Source organism: Bubalus bubalis, chromosome 11 (genome assembly GCF_019923935.1).
Source record: "Bubalus bubalis isolate 160015118507 breed Murrah chromosome 11, NDDB_SH_1, whole genome shotgun sequence".
Classification (NCBI taxonomy): domain Eukaryota; kingdom Metazoa; phylum Chordata; class Mammalia; order Artiodactyla; family Bovidae; genus Bubalus; species Bubalus bubalis.
In genome coordinates, this window is record NC_059167.1 from 425,345 (window position 1) to 451,607 (window position 26,263).

Below are 26,263 nucleotides of genomic sequence, written 5' to 3' on the forward strand. Positions count from 1 at the left end.
TCGTTCCAGGGTTTGGGGAAAGATGTTGTTTTAGGCATGCTGAAATACGAAACACATTTGTCTCTAACACTTGTATATAGTGATTCCACCGTGAATGTGACCACAACATTTTAGAACTGAGAAGGACCACCTGTTTATTTTAGTTCAACACCCTTACATTGCGGATGAAGAAATGGTGGCCGAGAGAGTACAAAAGACCTGAAAAGCAACACACAGCCTGTCTCCTAGTCCTGCGGCTAATCGTTTTTTTCCCAGTCTACTGCCTGCTTTGGCTTCACGTGCAACCTAACCTGGGAACCCAACTATTGTTTCTACATAGACTCTATGAATAAATTATTCTAACTACTGTAATAATAATCATTTGAAGTGCATATTGTTGATAAGCCAGAGAAGAACCATAATTTTCCCTCCCCACGTTTTAGACAGTTAATACTATATCTCAAGAATCTCTGAAACATATTTTAAATTATCTGGGTTTCCAGTATATTCTTCTTTAGTCAGTTCACACAAACTTCTCCCTCTGTTTGCTGGAGCAGATGTCCTGCATCTCTCTGTCCCTGTGGTAAAGGGTCCCTGGGAAGCTGCCCTATGCTGCTGCGGCTCTCATCTAGTGAACCTCAAAACGGGGTAAAAAAAGCCAAATGGCAACCCCCTGCTCAAGTAAGATTCACGTGCAGATGAGGAAGCCCCTGAAACATAACCATCCCCTCCCTACTTAACTGCGGATATCACCTTAGGTCGTTTCCTCGTGTGCACTAGAATCAGTGGACTGATTTTCTGGTGAAGGGAAAGGCAGGGGTGGCACGAGGGCCCGGGAGCTAACGTGGAAGCGGTGTGAGGAGCAGCGGTGGGAGGGAGGAGAGCGGGGAGGCACTGGAGACAAACGCAGTGCGCACAAAAGGCAGCAAAGTGGCAAACGAGAGTCCTGCAGCCATCAGCAGCAAAGAGCCATCAACCTCCGGCAGCCAAAATGTAAGAGATGCTTTTCAATTATCATTGAAATAAATTGCACTAATAAAAACGTCAGAATTACCCAATGAGATGACAGAAGCTTCTATGAAAGAAAAATAGAGAATGTTTAAAGCTTAAACCAAGCAAGATTATAAGACCAGAGGTTAATGGGTTATTAACCTAGTCACAGTTGTAAGAATAAAGCTCGATGGGACAGGCGCAAAACGATCAGCTAACGAGATTTACCACGGCTCCTATGGGTGCTAAGGGCTATCTGGGGAGGGGGGTGAAAATGAAGGTAGAAAATGATGCAAACAAAATAGAAGGAAAAATAAATCAAAATTCCTGCCCTCCAAGAGCTTACAGTCTAATTAGTGATTATGATATACATGCATGAGAAAGCCTTAAAACAACATTATAATAATTGCAAATAAATATAATCCAAACAAATTACAAAAGCAATGAGAAAGAAATGGTAAGATTCATGAAAAATGGATGAGACTAGAAAAACGGATGAGTACAATTTTCTCAATGATACCAAAAAGTGTTTGAGAAGTTCTCATTAATATATCCTTATATAACTATAAATCTCTTTCTATTCCCAATAACCATTCTTCTAACACTAGAATGTACTATCAAAATAATGCCTAGGTGGAAGTCAGAGTCACTAGTTCCCCTTTTTCTATTAAAAATGTAACATTCTAGGACAACTATATTTTCTTGAGTTTTACAGAGATAATTCTTGTCAGGAACCGAAATAAAATTTAATTACTTTAAAAAGAGTTAAGAAAGAAATCAAGACAGGTTACATTGAAAAATACTTCATGCAATGTATTATAAAATTGAATACATCACACATTAAGTTCATAATTTTTATAAAGAGAAAAAGCTCCAGAAATACTACTAAATGATAAGCAGGCAGAAAGCAGGCCTAAGAACTTGCAATAAAGCAACATACTCTGATACGCATGCACGGGTAGGGTGCATGCACACAAGTGGGTTCTGGACTTTCACTAAGTTAAAAACTCAGAAGGAACACAGTTAACAGGGAAAATATGTTGAATCTGTGTATTAAACATAAAACAGACAAATCTTCACAAACTGTTAAGGATAAACTTTAAACCTCTCAGAAAAAATTTAAAAACAGACTTCCTCTGCTGAATCATTAGTGAAATAATCTTATCTTCAGTGTGGAAGAGAGCATTCCCTTTGTGGCTGTCTGGTCAAAATCTGTACCTAGAATGATGAAATGTTTTCAGATGAGAAATTGGAAAAGAATTATCTTCTTGGAGTATCTGCCTTAGGTAAAGTCTAGAGACAGTTTAAACAATTAATTTAGTGCTAAAATTTCTGAAGCGTTTGAGTTTCAAATTAACTATAGTCACTAAAACATGTAACATAATAACTAAAAATGAAAACAATTAAAATGATCTGTTTAAAGATCTGTAAATACAAATATCACAAAATGGTTTTCAAAATAGAATTGAAAAACTGCACAGAATACCTCTCTGTATGAAGATCGTACTGCTAATAAGTGGGGAAAATTCTACACAAATTCAACCAAAAATTGAGGAGGTGGGTGTCACGGTCACGGCGCGGAGGCCAGGCCCACGCTCACCTTGGACGTCTTCCTCTCCACCATCACCATCTTCTTCCTCATTGTAAGCCAGCTCAGCCTGCTTGTCTGCCTCATACTCACCTACGTTACCATCATCCCCATTATAATCCGCCAGTTTAGAGCCATGCTGCGGATCAACAGGGGATTCATTCTCATCAAAGAATCGGCCTGTGAAGTAGGCAGAGGATTAAATCAAGAGTGAAGAGAGAAGAAAAGAAGGGACCTATATTGGAGGTAGATCAGAAAGCAGACAAGTGAAACCTGGCAACTTTCAGGATACTGGTTATAAAAAAAAGATACATTTTCTGAAGGTTATTTAAGGTAAAAGGAAATAAGAATGAAGACCGAAAATAATTTTGAGAATTTCTCCTGTGTATTAATTGCAGTACTTGCTACTTAAGGTTTGAATGTTTTCTTAAAGAAAAGGGCACAATTTTCAAAACTATTTTCCTAATAACCAACAACTTTTCTGATAGAAGTATTTGTCTAACTTAACACTTTAGGAGGAAAATCAAAAATTTTATGAGTAGATATAATACATATATGAAACCTGTAGTCATTTATTGTTTTATAAAATATTACTTTCCAGGAATAATTTTGATAACTTTTCTTATCAGAACAAATGAGTACCATGTAGGCCTGTAGAAGCCATGCAGTTTCTTTTTGGAAAATAAGACACACTAACATACTGGTGGGCTGTCTTAAGTTTCTTCAGTAACAGTGACTCACCATGGCCATGGATTTCCAAGGAGGTACGGCAAAGAGTAAATTATCAGAATCCCTAGTAGTGTGTGTTTTGAAAAACATCCCAAGTAATTCTGATTTATTCTTTCTCATCTCCCAAACCAGACTTCTAAAAGTCAATGACAGAGGAAGCTTAAGAAAGTTGACCTACACAAGGCTATTATATTGCACACATTCATAGTAACTAGACTCAAGAAGAGCAATAGATATAACATGTACTGTAAAAAGCTATTCAATAAATGGACATCAAAAATAAAAATGTTATGCAAACTAAGATCTGACTCCCAAACACAAGTTAAACTCTGACATTAAATTTAAGTAGCATAAAAGTAAATTTTATTCCAATCCCCAAAATATGGATATCATTAACTTACTGATGATTTAAGATTTTTAGAAATTATAAAAACTCTGTGATAGGTTTAACATTTGGGGAATTATATTTTTAAAATTCACATTGCAATGAGACAAACTTCCTCTTCTTGGAAAGTAAGGTTAAGTTCAAACAGAAAGAATTACGGAGGTATTGGTCACTTCGACAGATGGCTCACCATGTCATCAGGCCAATATATTTCTAACTGCTGAATAGAGAGCCAATCAGAAAATTTCCAAAATACATAAACAGCTTCTATAACTCAATACCAAAACCACAAACAACCTGATTAAAAAATGGACTGAATAAACATTTTTCCGAAGACATACAGATGGCCAACAGGCACATGAAGAGATGCTCAATAGTGCTAATTAGGGAAATGCAAATCAAAACCACAATGAGGTATCATCTCACACTGATCAGAATGGCTATCATAAAAAGCCTATAAATAATAAAGGCTGGAAAGGCTGTGGAGAAAAAGGGATCCTTGCACACTGCTGACAGGACTGTAGATTGGTGCAGCCACCATGGAAGTTCCATAAACAACTAAAAACAGAACGACCACATGATCCAGCAGTTTCACTCTTGGGTGCGTATCTGAGGAAAATGCAAACACTGAGTCAAAAAGATATATGGAGCCTAATGTTCATAGCAGTATTATTTACAGTAGTCATGATATGGAAGCAACCTAAGTGTCCGTCAAAGGATAAATGGATAAAGAAGATGTGGTGTATATATAAGATATATACTTAACTATAAAAAAGAAGGGATTTTTGCCATTTGCGACAACATGGATGGACCTGGAGGACATTGTGCTTCGTGAAATAAGTCAGAGAAAGATACATACTCTATGTTATCACTTATATGTGGAATCTAAGAATCAAAACAAACTAAAGAACACAAGAGAACAGAAACAGACTCACAGACACAGAGAACAAATGAGTGGTCACCAGAGGGGAGCGCGGAGGGGAGTACAAGACAGGAGGTTAAGAAGTACGGACTGTTACGTGTACAGTGAATAAGCCACGAGAGTATACTGTCCAACACAGGGAATACAGCCAACGTTTTGTAATAATTTTAAATGGAGTATAAACTGTAAAAATTTTGAATCACCATGTTGTACATGTGAAAATAATATAATACTGTAACAGCTATACAGCAAATAAAAAGAGTCAATCAATTTTTCTTTTAACTAAACACAGTTAAAGAACAAATCATACTCATAGGTTTTTGAGGGGAGCAGTTTACAGCAGGAAACTGAAGTAAAGGGGGCTACCAGGAGAGCACAGACAATCATCTTAAATCTATTCCAGAATAGAGCTGGGCATATACAAAAAACACGTACGCTGATCAAAAGAGAGGGAGAGAAAATAGATGGATATACAAGAGTTAAGAAGGAAAAAAGAGTATCATGAGAAACGACGCTCTTTGTGAGAAAGACAACCTGTCTTCTAATGGAAGTGATGCAAAAAAGAAAAATCTGGTATCTATTATTATCTCTTTCTCTAATGATAAAATAAAAGATGCCAACCTAAGAAGGAAAAAAGAGAGATTTACAGAAAACTATATTTTGTTTTTCTTAATATGTAATATTATGGACAAAATGCCTGGAGCAGTTAACTCATCTTTATGTAATGTGAAATTGCTGTTTTAAATACATAAACATTTTAACCTGGTAGTTACCAAGTGAGTTTCTCAAGGTACACAGTTTCCTCCAAGAAAATATTTTCATTTTTTAATCAGAATTATGAAATAGAGACCAAAAATTAGTCTAAAAGGTTATTGCAAAATATGATTAATTTAACTAATATTATCAAACATGGCATATTAATCAAAGGATTGGTCAACCTGCTCCTATTATAATATTCCAACAGAATAATTCACAAAGTTTCTTCTCTCTTTTTATTTTAAAGGTGTGTGATGTTCTGACTGGCTTGAATTCACTCATAAACTTTTCATACTACAACCGCAGTAACACTCAAGAGATAATAAGAAAATTAACAAGAATGTATGACCACAATAGTAATTCATGTTATCATATATACCGTACGATAAACAACGAGAGGGAAAAAAACAGAGTTAAGGACATAAACTCGCTACTTGCCAGTCAAGTGAAAGTGAAGTCGCTCAGTGTGTCTGACTTTTAGCCGCCCCACGGACTGTAGCCCACCAGGCTCCTCTGTCCATGGGATTCTCCAGGCAAGAGTACTGGAGTGGGATGCCACTGCCTTCTCCATATAAATGTATTAATTTGTATAAATTATATAATTATCGGGCAATATACTTACAAAAAGTTATACAAGAAGAAATCAATGTGACTTAAGAGCTAGAAAGGAAGGTTTCAAAAAAAAGAGGCCATCAGGCTTCTCTAGTGTAATGGTTATCATGTTCACCTCGAAAGAGGCAAATACATTATACTGTGACAGGAAGAAAGAAAGGAGCATTCAAATAAGAATGAAGACAGAGTATTCAAGAGACAGTAAAGAGACTAATTTGACTGGATTTAAATTAGAAAGTACAGGAAGTTTGGATAAGCAAATTGGGAATAATTATGGAAGACCTGTAAAGTCAGAGATTTTAAGAGGCTTCCTATACCTATCTCATGGTACATTCCAAAGAAAGTCTTGTCTTCAGGACTGGTTCTTGCCTTGATTCTGGGAGATAACTTCTGAGCCCTTGAGCCATGCTATACCAGTTTGATTGGACAAATTTATCCTAACAAAATGATTTATGGTGAATGTTTGTTTTTGCGAGGTGGAAATTTTTTTAAAAAATAACTTACAAAAATCTTAAAAAGTTTCTTTTAAAAATTTTCACTTTATATGTTTACTGCTGACATATAGAAATGCAATTAACTTTTAATCCCATATCTAATAACTTTGCTAAATATATTTATTTAATAATTTACATACTGTTTTTGTATTTTCTACATATAAAATCATCTTAATATTGGCTTATCAGTTTTATTTCTTCCTTTCTCATCTCTGTACTGTTTATTTTCCTTTCTTGTACTTTGTTTTGTTGAGCAGGACCTACTGTGAAAAGCTGGACAGAAGTGACGACTGGTTACCCTCGTCTTCTGGATTTCAGAGGCAAGCTTCTGACAATTCACCCTTAAGTATGATGTTTGTGACAGGATCTTGGCAGATACTCCATCAGGTTAAGGAAATCACCTTCTAATCCTAGTTGGCTTAGAGCTTGCTGTTTTTCACAAATACCTGCTGAATTTCCTTAATACTTTGGCCACCTGATGTGAAGAGCTGACTCATCTGAAAAGACCCTGATGCTGGGAAAGATTGAGGGCAGGAGGAGAAGGGGACAACACAGGATGAGATGGTTGGATGGCATCACCGACTCGATGGAGATGAGTCTGAGTGAACTCTGGGAGTTGGTGATGCACAGGGAGACCTGGCGTGCTTCGATTCATGGGGTCGCAAAGAATCGGACACGACTGAGCCACTGAACTGAAGTGAACTGAACTGAATGGTCTGTTAGGAAACTGTTCACCAAAACCACCCACCGTGGCCAGGCATGGTGATAACAGCTGGACGAGCAGTCTCACTACCAGAAGGTCCAATAACCGAAGACTAACCGGAAGATTTGGGGAGCGGCCAAGAGAAGGGAGGTGACACCAGTTTGTAATATGTCCTGCCAAACTTCCAGAAACCCTCCTGCTAGAAACCAGCTTGACTGAAAGATGCACGTGCCATCAGGAAAGGCCCTGGATCAGACCAAATATGGCCATGGGCAAGATCATTAGCCAGAAATAACTAGAAAGCTAACAGTACCACCTGAAACCTGAGACTATGAACCACGTGGCACAGCACTTCTCCTGGGCTCCCTTACCCTGCTGCTCTGCTTGAGCTCGTCTTTCCAATAAATCCTTATTTGAATGCTCCTTTCTTTCTTTCTGTCACACTATAATATATTTGACTCTTTCGAGGTGAACATGATAACCATTACACTAGAGAAACCTGATGGCCTCTTTTTTTGAAACCTTCCTTTCTAGCTCTTAACTCACATTGATTTCCTCTTTTGCCTTGTCAGTACCTGCATCTTCTCAGACCATCTGTTTCCAAGTGCTAGACACAAGCTCAGGCTTCCCAGGTGGTGCCAGTGGTAAAGCTCCTCCCTGCCAAAGCGGGAGACATTAGAGACGCAGGTCTGATCTCTGGGCGGGGAAGATCCCCTGGAGGAGAGCATGGCAACCCACTCCAGTGTTCTTGCCTGGACAAAAGAGCCTGGGGGGTCACAAACAGTCAAGACATGACTGAAGCGACTTACCACAGCACAGCATATTCCAAAGAGATCAAATAATCCACTAGTGGTTAAAAAAAAAAAAACACGTGGAAATTTAGTAGTATATATATGGCCAAATAAGATAGATGATTTTCTATAAAAGAAATGATTCTCATAAGTCAAGATGGATATGCTTGAATATACACAAATAAAAACCTGCTGTGTTAAATTCAGCTAAGTTGTAGGATACAAGATCAACAAACAAAAATCAGTCATAACTGGAGAACTGTGGAGGAAAGGGAGCCCTTATGCACTCCTGGTAGGAAAGTAAACCAGCGCTACCACTATGGTTTCATAGAGAAAGCATTATGGAGGGTCCTCAAAAATTTAAAAAAAATATCCTATGATCCAGCAATTCCATTTTGGGTATTTATCTGAAGAAAATGAAAACACAAACTTGAAAAGATACATGCACCTCCATGCTACATTAGCATTATTTACAAGAGCCAAGACACGGGGACAACCTAAGTGTCCACGGGTGAATGAATGGATAAAGAGAGTGTGGCATATATGTGTGATGAAGTATTATTCAGCCATAAAGAAGCATGAAATTTTGTCATCTGCAACAACATGACTGAACCCTGATGCCTTTATGCCAAGTGGATCAGTGCTGCTGCTGCTGCTGCTCCGTCGCGTCAGTCGTGTCCGCCTCTGTGCGACCCCACAGACGGCAGCCCACCAGGCTCCCCCGCCCCTGGGATTCTCCAGGCAAGAATACTGGAGTGGGTTGCCATTTCCTTCTCCAGTTCATGACAGTGAAAAGTGAAAATGAAGTCGCTCAGTTGTGTCCAACTCTTAGCAACCCCATGGACTGTAGCCCACCAGGCTCCTCCATCCACGGGATTTTCCAGGCAAGAGTAAGTACCACATAATCTCAGTAAGTACCATATATAATCAGTAAGTACCATATAATCTTTCTTCTATGTAGAATCTAAAAAAAAAAGTAAAACAAACAAAAATAAAAATCATAATACAAAAAGAATAGATTGATAGTTGGCAGAGGCTGGGGTGGGGACATAGGAGAAATGGCTGAAGGCAGGACAAAAGCAAAAACAAAAAATGTATTTGATGTAAAATACTCATAAAATTTTTGAATCATATTCAAAATATTGACTTAAGTATGTTTATATATGTTAATAAGTATGTTTATATACATTAATATATATGACATAGGTATATTTTATAGTATATTTAAAAACAATGATTCATACCTATTATTCTAAAAGAGTGAAAATAAAATAAATTCTAAATCTTTGAAATGAACCCAAATATTAGCATATTTGTAGAAATTTGCATTAAAAATTTTAAAACCAAAAGCCAAAGGAAAAAAAAAATCAGTCATATTTCTATGCATTAACAATAAACAATCTGAAAAGGAAATTAAGAGGAGAACTTGATTTACAGTAACATAAAAAAGAATACAATGCTTAGGAATAAATTTAACCAAGGAGGCACAAGATTTGTCACTGAAAACTACAAAAATTGCTGAAAAAAATTAAGATACCCTAAATTAATGGAAAGACATCCTATCTTCATGGATTAATAGACCTAATATTGTTCAGAAGACAATCCTCCCCAGAGCAATCTACAGATTTCATACAATTCCTATTAAAATCCTAACTCTCTTTAGTAGAAATAAACAAGCAGATCCTAAAATTCAGATGGAATTGTCAGAGATTCCAAAAGTCAGAATAATCTTATAATGAAGGGCAAAGTTGGAAAACTCACACTTCCCAATTTCAGAACTTGCTACAAAGTGACAGTGATCACAAGAGTGTGCTGGCAGCTGGGATCAGTGGGACGGAACTGAAGTCCAGAAGAAACCCACACGTGTCATCAGCTGATTTTTGACAAGAACGCCAAGACTGCTCAATGGAGAAAGACGGTCTCTTCAACAAGTAGTGCTGGGATACCCGTATACAGAGTATACCTGGATCCTTACCTCACACCATATATAAATATTAACTTAAAATACATCAAAAAACCTACATATGAAAGCGGAAACTAGTGCTGTGGTGACCGTTTTGCAATGTGTACAAACGTTGAATCATTATGTTGTACGCCTGAAACTAACAGAATATGGTAAATCAACTGTACCTCAAGTTAGAAACAAGACCAAAAACTATAAAGTCCTTAGAAGAAAACATGACCTGTGATTTGGCAAAGATTTCTTAGACATGACACCAAAAGCATGAACCACAAAAGAAAAATAGATGTATTGGACCCCATCAAAATTAGCACCTCGTGCACTGCAGGACTATCAAAGTGTGAAAAGACAAACACTAGAATGGGCAAAAGCATTTGCACATCATATATCTGATAAAGGATCTAGTATCCAGAATATATAAATAATGCTTAAAACTCAACAGCAACGAAAACAACCCAATTTTAAAATAGGCAAAGGACTTGAATAGACATTTCTCCAAAGAGGGTACATAAATGGCCACCAAATATATGAAAAGGTGATCACTGTCACCAGTCACTAGGGAAATGCAAATGAAAGTCCCAGTGAGATACGACTGCACACATGCTAGGACGGCAACAGTGAAAACAACCATAATGGAAGATATTAAGTGCTGACAAGGACGTCGAGAAACTGGCCTCTCGCGCATTGCTGAGGAACTGTAAATGGTGCAGCTGCCGTGGAAAACGGTTTGGCACTTCCTCATAAAGCTCAGCATAGAGTGACTGATAGCCCAGCGATTCTACACCTATGTATATAACAACACTTTGAGAAATGGAAAACGAGTGTTCAACAAAAACTTGTAAATAAATGTTCAGAGCAACACTAGTCACAACAGCCAAAACATGGGAACAATCCAAATGCCCATCTATGGGTGATGGACAAACAGACTGTATTCATACAACCGAATGACAGCCAGCCGTCAGAGGAATAAAGGTTCACATGACTGAGCCTTGAAAACATTATGCTAAGAAAAACAAGCCAGACAAAAAAGGCTACATACTGCATGATTGCATTTACATGAAATATCCAGGATAGGTGAATCCACAGTCAGAAATAAGGTCAGTCGTTGCCAAGGACGGTGGGTGTCAGCAAATGGGGAGTGACTGTGTAATGGGCGCAGGCTCTCTTCTGTATCAATGAGCACTTTCTGGAACTAGAAAGCAGTCATGATGACTGTACAACTTTACGAACGTACTAAATACCACTGAACTGTGCACTTTGGTGAATTTTCAGATCAGATCAGTTGCTCAGCCGTGTCCGACTCTTTGTGATCCCATGAATCACAGCACGCCAGGCCTCCCTGTCCATCACCAACTCCCGGAGTTCACTCAGACTCATGTCCATCGAGTCAGTGATGCCATCCAGCCATCTCATCCTCTGTCGTCCCCTTCTCCTGCCCCCAATCCCTCCCAGCATCAGAGTCTTTTCCAATGAGTCAACTCTTCTCATGAGGCGGCCAAAGTACTGGAGTTTCAGCTTTAGCATCATTCCTTCCAAAAAAATCCCAGGGCTGATCTTCAGAATGAACCGGTTGGATCTCCTTGCAGTCCAAGGGACTCTCAAGAGTCTTCTCCAGCACCACAGTTCAAAAGCATCAATTCTTCGGCGCTCAGCTTTCTTCACAGTCCAACTCTCACATCCATACATGACCACTGGAAAAACCATAGCCTTGACTAGACGGACCTTTGTTGGCAAAGTCATGTCTCTGCTTTTGAATATGCTATCTAGGTTGGTCATAACTTTCCTTCCAAGGAGTAAGCGTCTTTAATTTCATGGCTGCAGTCACCATCTGCAGTCATTTTGGAGCCCAGAAAAATAAAGTCTGACACTGTTTCCACTGTTTCCCCATCTATTTCCCATGAAGTGGTGGGACCGGATGTCATGATCTTCGTTTTCTGAATGAAAGCCAACTTTTTCACTCTCCACTTTCACTTTCATCAAGAGGCTTTTTAGTTCCTCTTCATTTTCTGCCATAAGGGTGGTGTCATCTGCATATCTGAGGTCATTGATATTTCTCCCAGCAATCTTGATTCCAGCTTGTGTTTCTTCCAGTCCAGCACTTCTCATGATGTACTCTGCATATAAGTTAAATAAACAGGGTGACAATATACAGCCTTGACGTACTTCTTTTCCTATTTGGAACCAGTCTGTTGTTCCATGTCCAGTTCTAACTGTTGCTTCCTGACCTGCATACAAATTTCTCAAGAGGCAGGTCAGGTGGTCTGGTATTCCCATCTCTTTCGGAATTTCCCACAGTTTATTGTGATCCACACAGTCAAAGGCTTTGGCATAGTCAATAAAGCAGAAATAGATGTTTTTCTCAAACTCTCTTGCTTTTTCCATGATCCAGTGGATATTGGCAATTTGATCTCTGGTTCCTCTGCCTTTTCTAAAACCAGCTTGAATATCAGGAAGTTCACGGTTCACATATTTGTGAAGCCTGGCTTGGAGAATTTTGAGCATCACTTTACTAGCGTGTGAGATGAGTGCAATTGTGTGGTAGTTGGAGCATTCTTTGCCATTGCCTTTCTTTGGGATTGGAATGAAAACTGACCTTTTCCAGTCCTGTGGCCACTGATGAGTTTTCCAAATTTGCTGGCATATTGAGTGCAGCACTTTCACAGCGTCATCTTTCAGGATTTGGAATAGCTCAACTGGAATTCCATCATCTCCACTAGCTTTGTTTGTAGTGATGCTTCCTAAGGCCCACTTGACTTCACATTCCAGGATGTCTGGCTCTAGGTCAGTGAGCACACCATCATGATTACCTGGGTAAACATCTCTAGTGACACTGTGAAACTGTTATAGAGAACAATCTGGCAATTTGTAACAGGAGCTATAAAGTTAGTCAAGTACTTTGCAAATTCAGTCAGGAGATTATACTTATAAAAGAACACTCAGAGTAGAAGCAGGAAATAATTTGAAATAAAAGATAATCATAGTCATGACTGCTAACGTAAGACACTATGAAATAATTTAAACAATCAATTAAAGAGCAGAGCTAGATGAACTATTATTATTACCTAAATACAATGGAATATATGTATATATCTTTATGTGTGTGTGTATGTGTATATATATATTTTAATGACAACTACATAGCCATTTAATAAGTTAAAACGCATGTAAGAAATAATGTCAAAGTAAATCACAAAACAGTGCTCACACTGATTTCAACTCTCTCTGTATATATTGAAAAGAATTCAGAATAAGATTTTAAAACTCTTTTAAAAAGAAATTGTAGGGAATTCCCTGGCAGTCCAGAGGTTAGGACTCTGTGCTTCCACTGCAGGGGGCATGGGATGGGCATGGGTTTGATCCCTGGTCGGCGAACTAGGAACCTGCATGCCACATAACATGGCCAAGAAAAAAACTTGTAGAAAGTAGTAATTTTCCAGTCACATCTACCCAAAGACTGGTTGGGAGGTAAGAGAGTGATAACAATTTTTACAGAATAAACTATAAGTAGAAGAAAATCTTAGGTGATCAAATTAAGATATTTTATCTTAGTAAGATTCTGACCTTACCATACACATCTTTTTGTTGAGCTAAAAAGTTTTGAAGCCAATCCTCCAACAAGATTTGAAGGAAATATTTTTTCACTGTATTTAAAATATTAGCCATATCCTTGTAAACAAAAACATTTTTTACATAATATTTCAGTCAAGATACATGGATAGGCTTTAAAACATCAAGGAAGGAAAATCAATTAAGTGTAGATAAACTATATGTTCATATAGATGCAGAAATATGAATAATTGTCATAAGACCAATTTTAAAATGTAACACTGTGCAGATCTCACCATACAAACAACCCCTGTACAAGTAAACGCCTACACACTGCTCTGAAGAGCTGTTGCCATGGAAACCATCCTTAAAAGTAAACAAAAGCAAACTGGAGCTCTCGGACATTCTGTCCATTCAGAAGTTGAAGGGAGGAAGGTTTAAACAGCAGAGGCAGTGAAAAGTACAGTTTAAGAGAGCTGGCCAGTTCCTAATTCTGTCAACTACCAAAATGTTTTCTTCTACAACTTGAAAATCTACCAATTAGAGAATTATGCAAATAAACAGGTATTTTCCACTTATCATAATCACTATCTCTGAAACAATTAAGCAGTCAAACCTTATTACCCAGTACTATGAATCTGTTCCATTTTTTTTTCAATTCCCTCCTAAAACCTAAATGAAGCAAATCGCAACTGGAAGGAATGGAAAAGCAAGCAGCATTGAGCCTTCTACCACACAGTCTTTATTACTTCCAGAACCCATTTTTCAAATCTCGATCTTCCCTCTCTTCTAATCAAAGTTTCATTTACTAGCTTAACAAAATATTATCTTTTCTCACTTCTCAAAAAATTTGCACATTCGTAAGAACTGAAAGCATTTTAAAAAATCAACTCACCTAAATTTATTTTTAATGGAGAACAAAAGAAGCTTTTGAATGTGTTCTTTAGAATATGTAAAACCTACTTTTCTTTAAAATTTTACCACCATTATACTTTCTCTTTATATGTGTAAAACTTTACTATACGTTCATTTGTTAGAGATTATAATAATGAAGATGCAAATTGAGCCTTGTAAATAAATATATTTAAAGAAATCTTTTCAGCATAATACTTATCAACTGATTCTTACTTTGCTTCAATTTATGGAAATCACCAGCTTGATCCTTGGTAGCCTGCTTTAGAACTTCTGCTTGAATTCTGGGTTCACTCTCCAAGTTAGGGCCTGGAATTAAACGCTGAAGAGGATTGGAAGGATTCTGTTTTGAAGTTCTAGAGTTTCCATTGTGGTTTATATGAGAATCTAAGGCAAAAATAATCAAATTAAGGTCATATTTTGCATAAAAGTTTCATAAGACCTACTTGAGAAAAGTAAGACACTGTTATCTGATACTGGGTTAGCAGGTAGCTTTTTTTTTTTTAAGCTTTATTTTATTTCTTTAATCAAAGCTTATAACCAATGTGATTTTAGTTGTGTGATGTTTACTGACCATTCCCAGGTAGATATCTTAAGTGCTGATTATAAACTCATTCGCCAACTGTATACGTTGTTTCTCAGTCACTCACTCTCTGAGACCTCAGGGACCAATGGAAAGGCAGCGATATCTCTATCTTCCCTCCAAATTCCAAATCGCTGTCAGAAATCTCCAAAATCCATAAGGCTTTTAGAATTTCTATTCTCAACGCCATTCTCATCTACACAGTGACACAACTCCTGATTCTTATTAGCATCTCCTGGATATATCTTCTCTTTCCTTCACTTCTCTTTTTAACTCATCAAATAATTGATTTAGATCTTTATTACAATGAATTTTATTCATATCAATTCTCATTTTAGGGGAACATTCCTATAAAACTGAGTAAGTATTCAGTAGAAAACAAATAGAAAAGTAGAGAGCAGGGAGCGGAATATAGATGGATCTCTTAACTTTTAGAAGGCCTCTGGGAGATACACTTGAACACATTCTGAAGAAGGTAAATACATACACAGCAGTAGTACTGAAAGGGAAGGTAGTCCAGAGTGGCACAACAAATAATTCTTCTGCTCTTAATAGTCCATTAGACAAAGTTAATTTTATAATGATTTCTCCCTGAGCTTTTATCAGTCATTTGACAATACATAATGTTAACTAGAAGAATGAATGATACTTCACTGTGCTCCTGAATGACATGTTTTATTCCCTATATAACAATATGTAACCAGTACACTGATTTTTAAATGGAATTTTAAGAATAAGACTTCATACCTGGAACCATATTTGGGGAGAGAGGTTGTCCAGTTGGAAGATGGGAGATTACTTGATGACTTTCATATTGAGAAAAGGAAACAGGGGGTTTCTTTAAAGCTAAAAGAAAAAAAAAAGAGAGATCCATATTATTCCCAGTAATATTATGGTTTATAAAACCAACCACCATGAATCTATTTACACTGCATTAATCCTATGATGCTTATTCTAATTTTGTAATCCTTATAGTTGGTATATTAACAATTTATGGTTACTAATTGGAATATTGTACCATCCATAACAGATTTTGGTGATCAATAAATCTGACCAGAATACAAGACAGGAATTCTGTCTTGTTCACCACTACATTCTCAATACCTAGAATAGTGCCTGGCATATAACAGGAGCTCAATTAAAATTTGATGAATGAATAAATGAGTCTCTCCAGATACAGTGAAAACTTGTTGGGATTCTCTTCTCCTGTAAGAAATGAAGGCAACAGGCAAACAGGTTAATTTTCACTCATTGCACCACAACCTTGGGCAGCTTAACGTGACAGAAAGGCAGAGAACAAGATGAAAACTACAGAGAAGGGAAACAGATAAAGAGGGGAGAACTGAAAGTCATCTATGAACGCCCAGACGTTCAAGCTGGACTTAGAAAAGGCAGAGGAACCAGAGACCAAATTGCCAACATCTATTGGATCATTGAGAAAGCAAGAGAGTTCCAAAAAAACCAGCTACTTCTGCTTATTGACTACACCAAAGCCTTTGACTGTGTAGATCACAATAAAGTGTGGAAAATTCTGAAAGAGATGGGAATACCAGACCACCTGACCTGCCTCCTGAGAAAGCTGTACGCAGTTCAAGAAGCAACAGTTAGAACTGGACATGGAACAACAGACTGGTTCCAAATTGGGAAAGGAGTACATCAAGGCTGTATATTGTCACCCTGCTTATTTAACTTCTATGCTGAGTACATCATGTGAAATGCTGGGCTGCATGAAGCACAAGCTGGAATCAAGACTGTTGGGAGAAATATCAATAACCTCAGATATGCAGATGACACCACCCTTATAGCAGAAAGCGAAGAAATAGAGCCTCTTGATGAAAGTGAAAGAGGAGAGTGAAAAAGTTGGCTTAAAACTCAACATTCAGAAAACTAAGATCATGGCATCTGGTCCCATCACTTGATGGAAAACAGATGGGGAAACAGTGGAAACAGTGACAGACTTTATTTTCTTGGGCTCCAAAATCACTGCAGATGGTGAGTGCAGCCATGAAATTAAAAGACGCTTGCTCCTTGGAAGGAAAGTTATGACCAAGCTAGACAGCATATTAAAAAGCAGAGACATTACTTTGCCGACAAAGGTCTGTCTAGTCAAAGCTATGGTTTTTCCAGTAGTCATGTATGGATGTGAGAGTTAGACCATAAAGAAGGCTGCGTGCCGAAGAATTGATGCTTTTGAACTGTGGTGTTGGAGAAGACTCTTAAAAGTCCCTTGGATTGCAAGGAGATCAAACCAGTCAATCCTAAAGGAAATCAGTCCTGAATGTTTATTGGAGGAACTGATGTTGAAGCCAAAACTCCAATACTTTGGCCACCTGATGCAAAGAACTGACTCATTGGAAAAGACACTGATGCTGGGAAAGACTGAAGGTGGGAAGAGAAGGGGACGACAGAGGATGAGATGGTTGGATGGCATCACCAACTCAATGGTCATGAGTTTGGGTAAACTCCGGGAGCTGGTGATGGACACGGAGTCCTGGCATGCTGTAGTCCATGGGATCGCAAAGAGTCGGACACAACTGAGAGACTGAACTGAACTGATCTATAAGATACAGTTATGGCCCATTTTATTCTTCTAAAACTTTGGTGTGGCAGATATGATGCTTCATGACCCTATTTCATTATATTTTTCCTAGGCATAGAGGAAGATTAGCCTTCCTTATGGTTACGGGCCATGAAACTGGGTTCCAGTCATGATAATGTAAGTGAAATTGAATGTGCCTCTTCTAAGTGTGCCAATAAAATCTCCTGTGTAAATCAACTACAATCTCTCTTCCCTTCTGCCACAAATTCGGAGGCCACCTATGAAAATGGTGGCATCAAATAATGTAAGGAGACATAGCTTGGAGGAGAGCTGCAACGAGAGTCATCCAACCTGCATCAGACTGCAAAGTGCGCATTTACATAAACAAAACTTTACTGCTTTAAGCAACTGCAATTTGGACATTATTTGTTAATACACCACAGCCTTGTCAATCCCATCTAGTATGCTTGGGTTATTTTTATAATCCTCAAAGTTTGTTTCAGTGACTATATTTCATCATTTTTTTCATTATTTATTGTGTATTTATTATTATATAGATTTCCAAATTTAAAGGCCCAAGAAGCTTAAAATGCACCCTAATACAGCAACCCATTCAAAGTTACAGAAAGCTGAGGTTTTCTGTATCTCACTGGGTGCCCTTTCCTTGTTAGTATTCCCAGCTGCAATGCTCAACACCCACATCTGTACATAAGGCAACTGAGCAGCCGACATCTTTAAAGAGCAGTACTTTGAAGGCCTAACAACACAATTTTGACTTGCTAACTGCTTCTGAGGACACTAAGCATCTAGTAGATATACTGGAAGGAGGAGTCAGTCACAATCTACAAATTTGTTGATCACTGTTGGACCCTAGCTGGCCTCAGTACTATATAAACCAAAAGACAAAAGAGGGTACTTTCAAGATTAAACAAGAAGTGATCATACATGTTACATGTTCTTAGGTTATGTAATAATCCCTCCTGCTCAAGAACAAGCTGACTCTTTGGAGGAGAAACTATGCAAATTTAGATAGGTAGAAAGAGCTGGATTACAAAGAGCCTTTACATATGGATTTGATGCCTGGTTGGGCAACTATGCGGTGCAGCGCAGCCCAAAAACAAGACCCAACCTTTATACAGCGTCCCCATCCGGAAGTGTTCAGAACCTGTAGACAGGCGTACCTGCTGCTACTGCCAGCTGAGCCCCACACCACTGCAGTAAAGCGACCACAGCGATAAAGCGAGTCACATGCATTGTTTGGTTTCGTAGGACGTATAAAAGGTATGTTTACATGATACAGTAGTCTATTAAGTGGACAGTGGTGTTATGTCTAAAAAATCAATGTACACACCTTAATTTTATTTATTTTTGTTGGCATTTTATTTTTTTAAATTTTTTAAAAAAATTTATTTATTTACACACCTTAATTTTAAAACACTTCATTGCTAAAAAACATTAACCGTTATCTGAGCCTTGAGCAAGTTGTAATCTTTTTGCTGGTACAGGGTTTGAAATATTGCAAGAGGTACCAAAATGCAACACAGAGACATGAAGTGAGCAAATGCTGCTGGGAAAATGGCACTCACAGATTTGCTTGACACAGGGTTGCCACAAACGTTCAATTTGTAAAAAACACAATCTGTGAAGTGCAATAAAGCTAAGCACACTAAAACATGGTTTGTCTGTACTAGAAACCACACAGTCATCCCTCGGTATCCGTGGGGGACTAGCTCAGGACACCCCTACCCCACACTCAAGTCCCTGAGTTCTCTTTATCCACGGCCCTCTCTCGAGGGTTCACACGACCAGAGTGTAGACAGCACACAACCCGGGCCAGGGCGGCTCCATCGGCGCGGAGTCCGAGGACACAGCTGTGGTCCTATGGAGCCTTGTAAGTGTGACGCGAATACTACATTTCCACAAAAGTTCAGAAAAGTAGAGAAGCAGGAAGAGATGTAAAATGAGCTGCAATTCCCCCACTTAAAGATAAGCACTGCTACCCTTTCAAGATTACCTGTTTTGTTTTTTCCTGTCCATTACACAATATATCTTAAAATTATGATACTATCATGTATACTATTTTATAATCTGGTTGTTTAATATTTTATACATATTTTTCTGTGCCATCTCAATTTCTTCTATAACATTCCTAAATGGTATCATAGTACTGAATCAAAACTTCCAACGTCACAGGTTTGACTTGAAAGGTCTGGGTCAAGGACTGCCCCAGTACGCCACAGCGCCAGCTGCATCGGTAAGCTAACTGGTGGACAGACTTTTTACTACTGAGGAAAAAGTAATGTCGTTCTGTAAATACTTTGGGTTCTATGCTTTTGCTTTGACTTTTTTTACTCTCCTAGAAAAGTTCCTTCAAAAAAAAAAAATTCTAGTCTTGCTTTTTTTAGGGGAAAGGTGATTTATTCACACCCAAGACAAGATAGAGGCTTTCCCAGGAGCCAAAACTAATAGCTACAGTTAGTGGTACCAAAAAAAAAGTGAAGATCCAAAAAATTACTAGTGGACCTGGACCACTAATCTTGCTCTGCAGTTTTATATATAGTTCTTCAGATATTTTTTCTACACATATACAAGTATCTAATTTTAATCACAAAAATGAGATTCTATTGTACTTGCTCCCTTGTAACCTGCTTTTTTTCATGAAAAAAAAAAAAAAATCATAGCTATATTGGGAATTCCCTGGCAGCCCAGTAGCCAGGACTCCACGCTTTCACTGCCGAGGGCCCAGGTTCAATCCCTGGTTGGGGAACTAAGATCCCACAAGCTACACAGTATGGCCAAAAACAATCATAGTTATATGTTAATTAAAACTAGTCAACATCATTTTTTTTAGGACTATATACCAAATTTTATGGATAGAACACATTTAATGACCTAATAAGCTTATCTGAAACATTTATATGGTTTTAAATTTATCATGATAAATAATTTTATGGTGAGCATTCTTGTATTTTATGGTGAGCATTCTTGGAACTAGATAGAGTAAATTCTTAGCTTCCCTGGTGGCTCAGAGGATAAAGCGTCTGCCTGCAATACAGGAGACCCAGGTTCAATCCCTGGATTGGGAAGATCCCCTGGAGAAGGAAATGGCAACCCACTCTGGTATTTTTGATTGGAAAATCCCACGGATGGAGCAGCCTGGTGGGCTGTGGTCCATGGGGTCACAAAGAGTCGGACGCGACTGAGTGAGCTCACCCCACTAGGCACTAGTGGTGCCTATGTGCACTTCTTTAAAAATAAGAAAAACTAAATAAATGTGAGCTTGAAACAAATGTGAGCTGAAGTATGGGGAAAAAATCAGACACGGAAAGACTGAAAAGAATTACATACAATACTAAGGTTATTTGTACATTACGATCCTTGGAGAAGGGAACGGCTACCCACTCCAGTATTCTGGCCTGGAGAATTCCACGGACTGTGTGGTATGGGGTTGCAGAGTCAGACACGACTGAGCAACTTTTACTTCACCTCATATATGACGATACATTTTACCCAGGACCTCTCCACAGGGGACCACTAGGAGCCGGGGGGGTACAGAAGGCACAGAGCACTCCTGCCGCCAGGCAATGTCATTACCACACTGCTAGATGCACATCGCTGAGAAAGCCGCTATCAAGGAAAATTCCCAAGGATAAACAGAAAGCAAAGAGGAACTGAACAGCCTCTTGATGAAAGTGAAAGACGAGAGTGGAAAAAGTTGGCTTAATACTCAGCATTCAAAGAGCTAAGATCATGGCACCCAGTCCCTTCACTTCATGGCAAAGAGGAGGAAACAGTGGAAATGGCGACTGACTATTTCTGGGCTCCAAAGTCACTGCAGACGGTGACGGCAGCCATGGAGCTAAGACGCTGCTCCTTGGAAGGGAAGCTATGACCAACCTACACAGCATATTCAAAAGCACAGACATTACTCTGCCCGCAAAGGTCCGTCTAGTCAAAGCTATGGTTTTTCCAGTAGTCACGTATGGATGTGAAAGTTGGACTATAAAGAAGACTGAGCACCAAAGAATTGATGCTTTTGAACTGTGGTGTTGGAAAAGACTCTCGAGAGTCCCTTGGACTGCAGGGAGATCAAACCAGTCCATCCTAAAGGAAATCAGTCCTGGGTGTTTATTGGAGGGACTGATGCTGAGGCTGAAGTTCTAATATTTTGACCACCTGATTTGAAGAGCTGACTCACTGCAAAAGACCCTGATGCTGGGAAGTACTGAAGGCAGGAGGAGAAGGGGACAACAGAGGATGAGATGGTTGGATGGCATCACCGACTCAATGGAGATGAGTTTAAGCAAACTCCAGGAGATGGTGAAGGGAGGGGAGCCTGGCATGCTGCAGTCCATGGGGTCACAAAGAGTCAGACATGACTGAGTGACTGAACAACATAAAAATGATAAAACTTGTTTAACCGTAAAGACAGGATACAAAGCCCCTAGAGCAGATAGCTTTTATCCTACCACTATGATACGGGGTTTTGTACTTTTTTTAATAAAGGAGAGCTATTGATTTGGAAATTTAATCATTCAACAATAGTTATTAAGTGTCTACTATATGCAGGGTTTCCCTGGTGGTTCAGTGGTAGAGAATCCCCCTACCAATGCAGAAGATGCAGGTTCAATCCCTGGGTTAGGAAGATCCCCTGGAGAAGGAAATGGCAACCCACTTCAGTATTCTTGCCTGGGAAATCCCATGGACAGAGGACCCTGGATGGCTACAGTCCATGGGGTTGTAGAAGAGTTGGAATGACTTAGCGGTGGACAAAACAGACCAAGTTATAAAACAACAAATGAATTAATAAGTATCTATAGCATATAATGCAAATGTCAGAGTAAAAATGTTAATCATGAAGTAAAATAGGGACATGTGATAAAGGGATATGTAATGACGACCCTATATGCAAGGCAGCAAAAGACACACAGATGCAAAGAACAGACTTCTGGACTCTGTGAGAGATGGCGAGGGTGCGATGATCTGAGAGAAAGCACTGAAACATGTATATTACCATGTGCAAAATCGATGACCAGTGCAAGTTCTGTGCCTGAAGCAGGACACTCAAAGCCGGCGCTCTGGACAACCCAGTGAGACGGGGTGCGGAGGGGCGGGGGGAGGCGTTCAGGACGGGGGACCCGTGCACCTGTGGGTGATTCACATCAACGTACGACCAAAACCACCACAATGCGGTAAAGTAATTAGCCTCCAATTAAAATAAATTCATTAATTTTTTAAAAAAAGGGTAGTGGATGTTCTATTTTAGATGCTTGGTCAGGGGAGGCATTTCTGAAGACCTCTTTGGGCAGAGGTGGGAGTGAAATGTGAAGACTATCTCAGGCAGAGACCAGCAAGTACAGAGGTCCTGAGACAGAAGCATGTGCAGCAGCTCTGAGGAAACGCAGGGAAAGCCCTGAGAGGAAAGCACAGCAACGAAGGCAGAGAGGAGAGCAGGGCCCGCATCCGAGCCCAGAACAGTAAACAAACGTCAGATAGGGGAGCAGGGGGCTGAGGGCTGGGATGAAACTGGCAATTTCAAAGGAAGCAACAGCACCACTACTTATGACAAGAGCAGCTCCCACTTTCTGAAAGCTTAGTGTGAACCAGGCTCTAACCTCATGTCGCTCTCGGAGCCACGTGAGGCAGGTAGTGCCTTTCACAGATGAGGGATGGAAACTCAGGACAGCAGAGATGAGACACACCTCCTACTTGACTTAAAAATTCAAAGCAGTCATTTCTGGAGAACCTGGCTGATAAGCTTACCAAGTAAGTAAGTGAAGTCACTCAGTCGTGTCCAACTCTTTGCGACCCCATGGACTGTAGCCCACCAGGCTTCTCTGTCCATGGGGTTCTCCAGGCAAGAATCCTGGAGTGAGTTGCCATTTCCTTCTCCAGGGGATCTTCCCGACCCAGGGATCGAACCCAGGTCTCCCGCATTGCAGGCAGACACTTTAACCTCTGAGCCACCAGGGAAGCCCAAATAGGAATAGGAAAAAAAAAAATTAACAGGAAGTTTAGGGTTAATCCTCCTCGACTTCTCTGCTAGCTCTCAGCTGCAGCCTCTACTCGGAGAGTCAACAAGAAACTGGCTTTGCTTTCCACTCTCATTTTCTTATTTCAACGGCAGAGCAACAGTCGTTCTCGTCTCCTGACTGACAGGCTTCACAGGCCAGTGCCTGTGACCCCGCAGAAGGAAGGGCACTGGGAAGCAGCGGGGCTCAGCTCTAGCAACGCACAGTTCTACAGCTATCACCCTGACACGGGCGTCCAGCGGGCTCAGGGGTAGAGAATCTGCCTAACAGTGCAGAAGACGCGAGCTGGATGCCTGGGTTGGGAAGATCCCCGGGAGAAGGAAATGGCAACCCGCTCCAGGATTCTTGCCTGGGAAATCCCATGGACAGAAGAGCCTGGTGGGCTACAGTCCATGGAGTTGCAAAAGAGTTGGACATGACTTAGCAACTAATACAACAACCCTGAATATACTGAATACAGGGATGGTACCCAGGAAGTCATATCTATTAATAGTTCCAAAGGTGGTTCTGTTGCACAACTAAGAGAATAAAAGACAGCATAAAAAGTATGGGCTCTGGAGTTAGACCAGGGTTCAAATCATGGCTCTATAATTTATTAACTGTAAGACTCAAGTGCCTAGTTTCTTAAAGCTTGAGGTTTCATCTGAAAAAAAGGAATAATGCTATTTGCCCTACATGATTAAAGTGAAGGATAAGTCAGAATATTTGCTAGTATATCATGACAGATGCCTAGAAAACAGTAGGTGTTCAACATATACTAAGTATTTAGAATTGTCAAAGTTAAGCTTTATCATTAAAATGAAAAAAGAATTCGAGATTGAGGTTGAAGGAAACAAAAACATTTAAATGTAAAACTATCAGCCCTAACCAAATTATTGACCTGCTGATTAGATAGCTTGCTTACACTTAGGAATCCTGATGAATGTTTACTTACAGTAATGTTTTTGGAACTTCATGAAACTCTGATCAATAATTACCCATTAAAATAGTAATTCTGAAGCATGAACATTAAATACAAAACACTGATGTAACATCCTTATCTTGTTCTGTGTACATGAACAGATATAACATGCCTGTAACTGCTCAAATATTGGCCACTGAGGCCATCTCAGCCCTCTAAGAAACATACGTACATGTCTACAGAGACTAATAAAATGATGTTCTCATATGGCTCTGTAGACCTGGCCTATGAACTGAAATTCTTTCACACTGAAAAATCCATTTATACAATTTTAAAAAGTAATATGAATTTCAATCTCAAAAACGACAGAATGATCTCTGTTCGTTTCCAAGGCAAATCATTCAATATCACGGTAATCCAAGTCTATGCCCCGACCAGTAACGCTGAAGAAGCTGAAGTTGAACAGCTCTATGAAGACCTACAAGACTTTTTAGAAATAACACCCAAAAAAGATGTCCTTTTCATTACAGGGGACTGGAGTGCAAAAGTAGGAAGTCAAGAAACACCTGGAGTAACAGGCAAATTTGGCCTTGGACTACAGAATGAAGCAGGGCAAAGACTAATAGAGTTCTGCCAAGAGAATGCACTGGTCATAGCAAGCACCCTCTTCCAACAACACAAGAGAAGACTCTACACATGGACATCACCAGATGGTAAACACCAAAATCAGATTGATTACAGTCAGACAAAGATGGAGAAGCTCTATACAGTCAGCAAAAACAAGACCAGGAGCTGACTGTGGCTCAGATCATATACTCCTTATCGCCAAATTCAGACTTTAACTGAAGAAAGTAGCAAAAACCACTAGACCATTCAGGTATGACCTAAATCAAATCCCTTATGACTATACAGTGGAAGTGATAAATAGATTTAAGGGGCTAGATCTAACAGACAGAGTGCCTGATGAACTATGGATGGAGGTTCATGACATTGTACAGGAGACAAGGATCAAGACCAGTCCCATGAAAAATAGATGCAAAAAGCAAAATGGCTGTCTGAGGAAGCCTTACAAATAGCTGTGAAAAGAAGAAAAGCAAAAAGCAAAGGAGAAAAGGAAAGATATACCCATTTGAATGCAGAGTTCCAAAGAATAGCAAGAAGAGATAAGAAAGCCTTCCTCAGCGATCAGTGCAAAGAAATAGAGGAAAATAACAGAATGGGAAAGACTAGAGATCTCTTCAGGAAAATTAGAGATACCAAGGGAACATTTCATGCAAAGATGGGCTCGATCAAGGACAGAAATGGTATGGACCTAACAGAAGCAGAAGATATTAAGAAGAGGTGGCAAGAATACACAGAAGAACTGTACAAAAAAGATCTTCATGACCCAGATAATCACGATGGTGTGATCACTGACCTAGAGCCAGACATCCTGGAATGTGAAGTCAAGTGGGCCTTAGGAACCATCACTACGAACAAAGCTAGTGGAGGTGATGGAATTCCAGTAGAGCCATTTCAAATCCCGAAAGATGATGCTCTGAAAGTGCTGCACTCAATATGCCAGCAAATTTGGAAAACTCAGTAGTGGCCACAGGACTGGAAAAGGTCAGTTTTCACTCCAATCCCAAAGAAAGGCAATGCCAAAGAATGCTCAAACTACCACACAATTGCACTCATCTCACACACTAGTAAAGTGATGCTTAAAATTCTCCAAGCCAGGCTTCAGCAATACATGAACTGTGAACTTCCAGATGTTCAAGCTGGTTTTAGAAAAGCAGAGGAACCAGAGATCAAATTGCCAACATCCACTGGATCATGGAAAAAGCAAGAGAGTTCCAGAA

The 26,263-nt window shown here is 39.3% G+C and overlaps 1 protein-coding gene across 3 annotated transcripts in view; it reads right to left on the reverse strand.

Annotated features, from left to right (window-relative positions):
• GOLM2 (golgi membrane protein 2) overlaps positions 1-26,263 on the reverse strand; it is an 85,902-nt gene that overhangs the window by 6,455 nt on the left and 53,184 nt on the right. Inside the window, exons 7-10 of one of the 3 annotated variants that reach the window (XM_044924606.2) lie at positions 15,698-15,796; positions 14,584-14,754; positions 2,570-2,737; positions 414-2,187 (exon numbers count right to left, since the gene is read on the reverse strand). In XM_044924606.2, coding sequence (XP_044780541.1) covers positions 2,117-2,187; positions 2,570-2,737; positions 14,584-14,754; positions 15,698-15,796 — 509 coding nt within the window. In that variant the 3' untranslated portion in view covers positions 414-2,116. Of the gene's footprint in view, positions 1-413; positions 2,188-2,569; positions 2,738-14,583; positions 14,755-15,697; positions 15,797-26,263 lie in introns of those variants that run through there. The other 2 variants (XM_006075884.4, XM_006075885.4) reach the window with 2 other exon arrangements.